At 50.4% G+C, this 11,166-nt stretch overlaps 1 protein-coding gene across 1 annotated transcript; it reads right to left on the bottom strand.

Moving 5' to 3' along the window:
• Positions 1-260: 260 nt before the first annotated feature.
• On the bottom strand, positions 261-5,116 carry LOC139412467 (soluble scavenger receptor cysteine-rich domain-containing protein SSC5D-like). The gene is made up of 2 exons (XM_071159255.1): positions 4,582-5,116; positions 261-721 (listed from the first exon to the last, which is right to left on the bottom strand). Exons 1-2 carry the CDS (start codon positions 5,114-5,116, stop codon positions 261-263), a joined length of 996 nt encoding a protein of 331 aa, XP_071015356.1.
• Between the last annotated feature and the right edge of the window lie 6,050 nt (positions 5,117-11,166).

The raw sequence follows: 11,166 nt of genomic DNA, 5'->3' as shown, positions 1-11,166 counted from the left end.
CTAGAGGAGACGAGAGGAGTATAGAGGAGACTAGAGGAGACTAGAGGAGTGTAGATGAGACTAGAGGAGACTAGAGGAGACTAGAGGAGACGAGAGGAGTATAGAGGAGACTAGAGGAGACTAGAGGAGACTAGAGGAGACTAGAGGAGACGAGAGGAGTATAGAGGAGACTAGAGGAGACGAGAGGAGTATAGAGGAGACTAGAGGAGACTAGAGGAGTGTAGATGAGACTAGAGGAGTGTAGAGGAGACTAGAGGAGACTAGAGGAGACTGATGCAGAATGGGCTCTCAGCAGGGTACTGATATGGACTGATGCAGTTCGGGCTCTCAGCAGGGTACTGATATGGACTGATGCAGAATGGGCTCTCAGCAGGGTACTGATATGGACTGATGCAGTTCGGGCTCTCAGCAGGGTACTGATATGGACTGATGCAGAATGGGCTCTCAGCAGGGTACTGATATGGACTGATGCAGTATGGGCTCTCAGCAGGGTACTGATATGGACCTCTGCAGTACGGGCTCTCAGCAGGGTACTGATATGGACTGATGCAGAATGGGCTCTCAGCAGGGTACTGATATGGACTGATGCAGTACGGGCTCTCAGCAGGGTACTGATATTGACCTCTGCAGTACGGGCTCTCAGCAGGGTACTGATTTCTCCATCCATACAGGGTTATTGTGGGTTCAACATCATTAACACATCTCCTGGTGAAGCCTGTTACTGACGATGCCATATGTGTGGTCCGGTGTTATATCACAGTATTTTGTATCATGTCTTACGTATGGTAGGGAGAGAAAGGAGTGTGTTTGTGTGTGTGTTTGTGTGTGTGTGTATAGTGTGTGGTATGTGTGTGTGTGTGGTATGTGTGTGTGTGTGTTAGAGATACTGTCATATTCACCTTCAACACACCAAAGTAGACCACAGCTACACTACATCGGTGTGTTAATGTGACAATCTGCCATACGTACTTGTATTTGGTTCCTAAAGAATCTACGGGTATATATCACTATTGACATGTCCCAAAAAATGGTGTTACAAATTGCAGATAGCCCCTTTAACCCAGCAACATAGCTGTGGTCCAAGTCAACCATGGCTTTATGCTTCTCCCCCCTGAGAGTGAAGCTCACCAGGGCAACAGGCTTAAGAAAATATCACGTGTCTCCAATTGTGATGAAGAAAACAAGGAGGAGAGAGAGAGAGAAAGAGGGAGAGAGACATAGAGATGGTTAGAGGGGAAGAGAGAGAGAGAAAGAGGGAGAGAGACATAGAGATGGTTAGAGGGGAAGAGAGAGAGAGAAAGAGGGAGAGAGACATAGAGATGGTTAGAGGGGAAGAGAGAGAGAGAGAGAGAGAGGCAGAGAGAGATAGAGGGAGACCTGGAGAGAGAGAGAGAGAGAGAGAGAGAGAGAGAGAGAGAGAGAGAGACCGAAGAGAGAGATAGAGGGGAGGGAGATAGAGAGATAGAGAGAGACCTGGGCCCTGACAGTAAATCTCAGTAAGACCAAAATAATGGTGTTCCAAAAAAGGTCCAGTCACCAGGACCACAAATACAAATTCAATCTAGACACTGTTGCCCTAGAGCACACAACAAACTATACATACCTTGGCCTAAACATCAGCGCCACAGGTAACTTCCACAAAGCTGTGAACGATCTGAGAGACAAGGCAAGACAAGGCCATCAAAAGGAACATAAAATTCAACATACCAATTAGGATCTGGCTAAAAATACTTGAATCAGTCATAGAGCCCATTGCCCTTTATGGTTGTGAGGTCTGGGGTCCGCTCACCAACCAAGACTTCACAAAATGGGACAAACACCAAATTGAGACTCTGCACGCAGAATTCTGCAAAAATATCCTCCGTGTACAACGTAGAACACCAAATAATGCATGCAGAGCAGAATTAGGCCGATAACCACTAATTATCAAAATCCAGAAAAGAGCCGTTAAATTCTACAATCACCTAAAAGGAAGCGATTCACAAACCTTCCATAACAAAGCCATCACCTACAGAGAGATGAACCTGGAGAAGAGTCCCCTAAGCAAGCTGGTCCTGGGGCTCTGTTCACAAACACAAACACACCCTACAGAGCCCCAGGACAACAGCACAATTAGACCCAACCAAATCATGAGAAAACAAAAAGATAATTACTTGACACATTGGAAAGAATTAACAAAAAAACAGAGCAAACTAGAATGCTATTTGGCCCTAAACAGAGAGTACACAGCGGCAGAATACCTGACCACTGTGACTGACCCAAAATTAAGGAAAGCTTTGACTATGTACAGACTCAGTGAGCATAGCCTTGCTATTGAGAAAGGCCGCCGTAGGCAGACATGGCTCTCAAGAGAAGACAGGCTATGTGCTCACTGCCCACAAAATGAGGTGGAAACTGAGCTGCACTTCCTAACCTCCTGCCCAATGTATGACCATATTAGAGAGACATATTTCCCTCAGATTACACAGATCCACAAAGAATTTGAAAACAAACCCAAATTTGATAAACTCCCATATCTACTGGGTGAAATTCCACAGTGTGCCATCACAGCAGCAAGATTTGTGACCTGTTGCCACGAGAAAAGGGCAACCAGTGAAGAACAAACACCATTGTAAATACAACCCATATTTATGTTTATTTATTTTCCCTTGTGTCCTTTAACCATTTGTACATTGTTAAAACACTGTATATATATATATATAATATGACATTTGTAATGTCTTTACTGTTTTGAAACCTCTGTATGTGTTATGTTTACTGTTAATTGTTGTTGTTTTTCACTTTATATATTAACTTTTTATGTTGTCTACCTCACTTGCTTTGGCAATGTTAACACATGTTTCCCATGCCAATAAAGCCCTTGAATTGAATTGAATTGAATTGATAGAGGGGAGAGAGAGAAAGAGAGAGAGAGAGAGAGAGAGAGAGAAAGAGAGAGAGAGAGAGAGAGAAAGAGAGAGATAGAGAGAGAGAGAGAGAGAGAGAGAGAGAGAGAGAGAGAGAGAGAGAGAGAGAGAGAGAGAGAGAGAGAGAGAAAGAGAGAGAGAGAGAGAGAGAGACAGAGAGAGAGAGAGAGAGAGAGAGAGAGAAAGAGAGAGAGAGAGAGAGAGAGAAAGAGAGAGAGAGAGAGAGAGAAAGAAAGGTTTAATCGTGGTTGTGTGGATTGAAAACGTATGTTGCCCGCCTTGATACATTCATATAACATGGCTACTCTCCCTCTCTCTCTCTCTCTTCAGGTCTCTCTCTCTCCCCCAGAGACAGCAGGATCCATCCCAAATGCTGCCCTCTATAACCCTCTATAACCCACTATAACCCTCTATAACCCTCTATAACCCCCTATAACCCTCTATAACCCTATATAACCCACTATAACCCACTATAACCCTCTATAACCCTCTATAACCCTCTATAAACCTCTATAACCCTCTACAACCCTCTATAACCCACTATAACCCTCTATAACCCTCTATAACCCTCTACCACCCTCTATAACCCAATATAACCCACTATAACCCTCTATAACCCTCCATAGCCCTCTATAAACCTCTCTAACCCTCTATAACCCTCTATAACCCTCTATAACCCACTATAACCCTCTATAACCCTATATAACCCTCTATAACCCTCTACAACCCTCTATAACTCACTATAACCCTCTATAACCCTCTATAACCCTCCATAGCCCTCTATAAACCTCTATAACCCCCTATAACCCTCTATAACCCTCTATAACCCACTATAACCCTCTATAACCATCTATAGCCCTCTATAACCCTCTATAACCCACTATAACCCTCTATAACTCTATAATATTGTATATGCTGTTACCGTGGCAGTCAGAAGACAGGCTGCTGTTACCGCGGCAGTCAGAAGACCGACAACTGTTACCGTGGCAGTCAGGAGACAGGCTTCTGTTACCGTGGCAGTCAGAAGACAGGCTGCTGTTACCGTGGCAGTCACAAGACAGGCGACTGTTACCGTGGCAGTCAGAAGACAGGCGACTGTTACCGTGGCAGTCAGAAGACAGGCTTCTGTTACCGTGGCAGTCAGAAGACAGGCTGCTGTTACCGTGGCAGTCAGAAGACAGACGACTGTTACCGTGACAGTCAGAAGACAGGCTGCTGTTACCGTGGCAGTCAGAAGACAGGCGACTGTTACCGTGGCAGTCAGAAGACAGGCGACTGTTACCGTGGTAGTCAGAAGACAGGCTGTTTGTTTTGGACAACAATTACACCCTTTAACGGTTGGATTATAATGGAGGCATTGGTGTAGACAGGGTTACAACAGGAACACTGCAGGGCCCACTTCCTGATAATGTTGTTGTGGAGAGGTGCAGTAAAAACAGACCAATTACATGACTAATTAAACCCAGGATTATCTCTTTGTATTGTAGTCAGACGGATTGCAGCCTGACTCACCTTAAACATTCAGTAGTACCTTCATAACACACCTGTCTACTGTTGGTAGTAGTACCTTCACAACACACCTGTCTACTGTTGGCATTAGTACCTTCACAACACACCTGTCTACTGTTGGTAGTAGTACCTTCACAACAGACCTGTCTACTGTTGGCAGTAGTACCTTGGTGGGTTCTGGGTAGATGGTGGGTCCTGGGTAGATGGTGGGTCCTGGGTAGATGGTGGGTCCTGGTCTGGGTAGATGGTGGGTCCTGGGTAGATGGTGGGTCCTGGCCTGGGTAGATGGTGGGTCCTGGGTAGATGGTTGGTACTGGGTAGATGGTGGGTCCTGGGTAGATGGTGGGTCCTGGGTAGATGGTTGGTACTGGGTAGATGGTGGGTCCTGGGTAGATGGTGGGTCCTGGGTAGATGGTGGGTCCTGGGTAGATGGTGGGTAATGGGTAGATGGTGGGTCCTGGGTAGATGGTGGGTCCTGGGTAGATGGTGGGTCCTGGGTAGATGGTGGGTACTGGGTAGATGGTGGGTCCTGGGTAGATGGTGGGTCCTGGGTAGATTGTGGGTCCTGGCTTGGGTAGATGGTGGGTCCTGGCCTGGGTAGATGGTGGGTCCTGGGTAGATGGGGGTCCTGGGTAGATGGTGGGTCCTGGGTTAAAGAGGAACGGCTTGTCCAACTTGTTTTTAAAAGCTCTACATTCCATAAAGATGTGAATTATGGATATTTGCCCTTATTCCTCAGTACAGGACATGTTACCGGTAACGTTGGTTAGAGGCTCAGGTTTCTAACTCTGTAGGGTCAGAGCCTGATGAAAGATTGGTTAGAGGCTCAGGTCTCTAACTCTGTAGGGTCAGAACCTGATGAAAGGTTGGTTAGAGGCTCAGGTCTCTGACTCTGTAGGGTCAGAGCCTGATGAAAGGTTGGTTAGAGGCTCAGGTTTCTAACTCTGTAGGGTCAGAGCCTGATGAAAGGTTGGTTAGAGGCTCAGGTCTCTAACTCTGTAGGGTCAGAGCCTGATGAAAGGTTGGTTAGAGGCTCAGGTCTCTAACTCTGTAGGGTCAGAGCCTGATGAAAGGTTGGTTAGAGGCTCAGGTTTCTAACTCTGTAGGGTCAGAGCCTGATGAAAGGTTGGTTAGAGGCTCAGGTTTCTAACTTTGTAGGGTCAGAGCCTGATGAAAGGTTGCTCAGAGGCTCAGGACTCTAACTCTGTAGGGTCAGAGCCTGATGAAAGGTTGGTTAGAGGCTCAGGTCTCTAACTCTGTAGGGTCAGAGCCTGATGAAAGGTTGGCCAAGTTCTGAAGAGGATTATCTTTATTTCTTCTGGCAGTTCCAAGGTGTTTCCAGTCCAACCTAGCCAGTCCTTCCTACCTGTCCAGTCCAACCTAGCCAGTCCTTCTCCCCTGTGGTCACCCTGTCCAGTCCAACCTAGCTAGTCCTTCCCCCCTGTCCAGTCCAACCTAGCCAGTCCTTCCCCCTGTCCAGTCCAACCTAGCTAGTCCTTCCCCCCTGTCCAGTCCAACCTAGCCAGTCCTTCCCCCCTGTCCAGTCCAACCTAGCCAGTCCTTCCCCTCTGTCCAGTCCAACCTAGTCAATCCTTCCCCCCTGTCCAGTCCAACCTAGCCAGTCCTTCCCCCCTGTCCAGTCCAACCTAGCCAGTCCTTCCCCCCTGTGGTCGCCATGTACAGTCCAACCTAGCCAGTCCTTCCCCCCTGTGGTATTCCTGTCCAGTCCAACCTAGCCAGTCCTTCTCCTGTGGTCACCTTGTCCAGTCCAACCTAGCCAGTCCTTCCCCCCTGTCCAGTCCAACATAGCCAGTCCTTCCCCCCTGTGGTCACCCTGTCCAGTCCAACGTAGCCAGTCCTTACCCCTCTGTGGTAGCTCTGTACAGTCCAACCTAGCCAGTCCTTCCCCCCTGTCCAGTCCAACCTAGCCAGTCCTTCCTACCTGTCCAGTCCAACCTAGCCAGTCCTTCCCCCCTGTCCAGTCCAACCTAGCCAGTCCTTCCCCCCTGTCCAGTCCAACCTAGCCAGTCCTTCCTACCTGTCCAGTCCAACCTAGCCAGTCCTTCTCCCCTGTGGTCACCCTGTCCAGTCCAACCTAGCTAGTCCTTCCCCCCTGTCCAGTCCAACCTAGCCAGTCCTTCCCCCCTGTCCAGTCCAACCTAGCTAGTCCTTCCCCCCTGTCCAGTCCAACCTAGCCAGTCCTTCCCCCCTGTCCAGTCCAACCTAGCCAGTCCTTCCCCTCTGTCCAGTCCAACCTAGTCAATCCTTCCCCCCTGTCCAGTCCAACCTAGCCAGTCCTTCCCCCCTGTCCAGTCCAACCTAGCCAGTCCTTCCCCCCTGTGGTATTCCTGTCCAGTCCAACCTAGCCAGTCCGTCTCCGGTGGTCACCTTGTCCAGTCCAACCTAGCCAGTCCTTCCCCCCTGTCCAGTCCAACATAGCCAGTCCTTCCCCCCTGTGGTCACCCTGTCCAGTCCAACGTAGCCAGTCCTTCCTACCTGTCCAGTCCAACCTAGCCAGTCCTTCTCCCCTGTGGTCACCCTGTCCAGTCCAACCTAGCTAGTCCTTCCCCCCTGTCCAGTCCAACCTAGCCAGTCCTTCCCCCCTGTCCAGTCCAACCTAGCTAGTCCTTCCACCCTGTCCAGTCCAACCTAGCCAGTCCTTCCCCCCTGTCCAGTCCAACCTAGCCAATCCTTCCCCTCTGTCCAGTCCAACCTAGTCAATCCTTCCCCCCTGTCCAGTCCAACCTAGCCAGTCCTTCCCCCCTGTGGTATTCCTGTCCAGTCCAACCTAGCCAGTCCGTCTCCGGTGGTCACCTTGTCCAGTCCAACCTAGCCAGTCCTTCCCCCCTGTCCAGTCCAACATAGCCAGTCCTTCCCCCCTGTGGTCACCCTGTCCAGTCCAACGTAGCCAGTCCTTACCCCTCTGTGGTAGCTCTGTACAGTCCAACCTAGCCAGTCCTTCCCCCCTGTGGTAGCTCTGTACAGTCCATCCTAGCCAGTCCTTCCCCTCTTCTCCTGTGGTAGCTCTGTACAGTCCAACCTAGCCAGTCCTTCCCCCTGTGGTAGCTCTGTACAGTCCATCCTAGCCAGTCCTTCCCCTCTTCTCCTGTGGTAGCCCTGTACAGTCCAACCTAGCCAGTCCTTCCCCACTGTACAGTCCAACCTAGCCAGTCCTTCCCCCTGTGGTCGCCCTGTACAGTCCAACCTAGCCAGTCCTTCCCCGTGTGGTCACCCTGTCCAGTCCAACCTAGCCCGCCCTTCCACGTGTGGTCGCCATGTACATTCCAACCTAGCCCATCCTTCCCCATGTACATTCCAAACTAGCCCGTCCTTCCCCCCTGTGGTCACCCTGTCCAGTCCAACCTAGCCAGTCCTTCCCCCCTGTGGTATTCCTGTCCAGTCCAACCTAGCCAGTCATTCTCCTGTGGTCACCCTGTCCACTCCAACCTAGCCAGTCCTTCCCCCCTGTCCAGTCCAACCTAGCCAGTCCTTCCCCCCTGTGGTCACCCTGTCCAGTCCAACCTAGCCAGTCCTTCCCCCCTGTGGTAGCTCTGTACAGTCCAACCTAGCCAGTCCTTCCCCCCAGTGGTAGCTCTGTCCAGTCCAACCTAGCCAGTCCTTCCCCCCTGTGGTATTCCTGTCCAGTCCAACCTAGCCAGTCATTCTCCTGTGGTCACCCTGTCCAGTCCAACCTAGCCAGTCCTTCCCCCCTGTGGTCACCCTGTCCAGTCCAACCTAGCCAGTCCTTCCCCCCTGTGGTAGCTCTGTACAGTCCAACCTAGCCAGTCCTTCCCCCCTGTTGTCACCCTGTCCAGTCCAACCTAGCCAGTCCTTCCCCGTGTGGTAGCTCTGTACAGTCCAACCTAGCCAGTCCTTCCCCCCTGTCCAGTCCAACCTAGCCAGTCCTTCCCCCCTGTGGTCACCCTGTCCAGTCCAACCTAGCCAGTCCTTCCCCCCCTGTGGTAGCTCTGTACAGTCCAACCTAGCCAGTCCTTCCCCCCAGTGGTAGCTCTGTCCAGTCCAACCTAGCCAGTCCTTCCCCCCTGTGGTATTCCTGTCCAGTCCAACCTAGCCAGTCATTCTCCTGTGGTCACCCTGTCCAGTCCAACCTAGCCAGTCCTTCCCCCCTGTCCAGTCCAACCTAGCCAGTCCTTCCCCCGTGTGGTAGCTCTGTACAGTCCAACCTAGCCAGTCCTTCCCCCTGTGGTCGCCCTGTACAGTCCAACCTAGCCAGTCCTTCCCCTCTTCTCCTGTGGTCTCCCTGTCCAGTCCAACCTAGCCCGTCCTTCCCCATGTGGTCGCCATGTACAGTCCAAACTAGCCCGTCCTTCCCCCCTGTGGTCACCCTGTCCAGTCCAACCTAGCCAGTCCTTCCCCCCTGTTGTCACCCTGTCCAGTCCAACCTAGCCCGTCCTTCCCCTCTTCTCCTGTGGTAGCCCTGTCCAGTCCAACCTAGCCCGTCCTTCCCCTTGTCTCCTGTGGTCGCCCTGTACAGTCCAACCTAGCCAGTCCTTCCCCTCTTCTCCTGTGGTAGCCCTGTCCAGTCCAACCTAGCCCGTCCTTCCCCTTGTCTCCTGTGGTCGCCCTGTCCAGTCCAACCTAGCCAGTCCTTCCCCTCTTCTCCTGTGGTAGCCCTGTCCAGTCCAACCTAGCCCGTCCTTCCCCTCGTCTCCTGTGGTCGCCCTGTCCAGTCCAACCTAGCCAGTCCTTCCCCTCTTCTCCTGTGGTAGCCCTGTCCAGTCCAACCTAGCCAGTCCTTCCCCTCTTCTCCTGTGGTAGCCCTGTCCAGTCCAACCTAGCCCGTCCTTCCCCTCTTCTCCTGTGGACGCCCTGTACAGTCCAACCTAGCCAGTCCTTCCCCTCTTCTCCTGTGGTAGCCCTGTACAGTCCAACCTAGCCCGTCCTTCCCCTCTTCTCCTGTGGTATTCCTGTCCAGTCCAACCTAGCCAGTCCTTCCCCCCTGTGGAAGCCCTGTCCAGTCCAACCTAGCCAGTCCTTCCCCTCTTCTCCTGCTCTCCCCCCTACTGTCTCTACCTCCTACCGGTGACCACAGTTTCAGCGTAGTGATGTCAGAGACTCATCAGAAATAATAACCTGGAACGAAGGCAGGTGGTTTGAGGCGAGTTGTTGATCGGGCTGCTCTTTAGGTTGAACATATGTTTCCAGGTTTGGGGTCCTGTGGGGGGTTGGTTTGCGGTTGGAGGGTGGGTTCTGATAAGAGGCCCACTAGGGGGGGGGGGGGGGGGTGGAGACTTGTGGTTCTGGTGGTTCTGGGGCCCCTGGCGTTAACCTCTAGATGGCCAGTGGATATGCATCTACACCTGCATTGCTTGCTGTTTGGGGTTTTAGGCTGGGGTTTCTGTCCAGCACTTTGTGACATCAGCTGATGTATGAAGGGCTTTGAAAATACATTTGATTTGATATCACCGTCACTAGGGGGGCCTCTGGCAGCTTGTCCCGTATCCTTCCACCCAACCGCCCGCCTGTCACTCTGTCTATCCACCAGATAGATAGATACATAGATAGATAGATAGATAGATAGATAGATAGATAGATAGATCAGCAGTCAGACATCTGAGGTGTTTACATCACCAGTGTGTTGTTTTAGCCAGGTTCTCAGGAATGTAACTATGGGCTATGTATCCTCTCTGTCGTACCATCCATTTAACTATGGGCTGTATATCCTCTCTGTCGTACCATCCATTTAACTATGGGCTGTATATCCTCTCTGTCGTACCAGTCACTACGTACCATCCATTTAACTATGGGCTATATATCCTCTCTGTCGTAACACTCACTACGTACCATCCATTTAACTATGGGCTATATATCCTCTCTGTCGTAACAGTCACTACGTACCATCCATTTAACTATGGGCTGTATATCCTCACTACGTACCATCCATTTAACTATGGGCTGTATATCCTCTCTGTCGTAACAGTCATTACGTACCATCCATTTAACTATGGGCTGTATATCCTCTCTGTCGTAACACTCACTACGTACCATCCATTTAACTATGGGCTGTATATCCTCTCTGTCGTAACAGTCATTACGTACCATCCATTTAACTATGGGCTGTATATCCTCTCTGTCGTACCAGTCATTACGTACCATCCATTTAACTATGGGCTGTATATCCTCACTACGTACCATCCATTTAACTATGGGCTGTATATCCTCTCTGTCGTAACAGTCATTACGTACCATCCATTTAACTATGGGCTGTATTTCCTCTCTGTCGTACCAGTCATTACGTACCATCCATTTAACTATGGGCTGTATATCCTCTCTGTCGTACCATCCATTTAACTATGGGCTGTATATCCTCTCTGTCGTAACAGTCATTACGTACCATCCATTTAACTATGGGCTGTATATCCTCTCTGCCGTAACAGTCATTACGTTCCATCCATTTAACTATGGGCTGTATATCCTCTCTGTCGTACCAGTCATTACGTACCATCCATTTAACTATGGGCTATATATCCTCACTACGTACCATCCATTTAACTATGGGCTGTATATCCTCTCTGTCGTAACAGTCATTACGTACCATCCATTTAACTATGGGCTGTATATCCTCTCTGTCGACACATTGATCTGGTACTCCCTGTATATAGCTCCACATTGATCTGATACTGGTACGTCCTGTATATAGCTCCACATTGATCTGATACAGGTACTTCCTGTATATAGCTCCACATTGATCTGGTACTGGTACTTCCTGTATATAGCTCCACATTGATCT

The sequence above is a fragment of the Oncorhynchus clarkii genome, chromosome 6, assembly GCF_045791955.1.
Source record: "Oncorhynchus clarkii lewisi isolate Uvic-CL-2024 chromosome 6, UVic_Ocla_1.0, whole genome shotgun sequence".
NCBI classification, from domain to species: Eukaryota; Metazoa; Chordata; class Actinopteri; order Salmoniformes; family Salmonidae; genus Oncorhynchus; species Oncorhynchus clarkii.
This window is presented reverse-complemented; position numbering and strand designations above follow the sequence as displayed.

Excerpts from the sequence above, each read along its gene's own strand:
- LOC139412467 (XM_071159255.1), bottom strand. The coding sequence starts at position 5,116 with ATGGAATGTAGAGCTTTTAAAAACAAGTTGGACAAGCCGTTCCTCTTT. Across the intron at positions 722-4,581 it reads TCTACCCAGAACCCACCAAG|TAACAGGCTTCACCAGGAGA; the intron begins GTACTACTGCCA and ends TGGCATCGTCAG.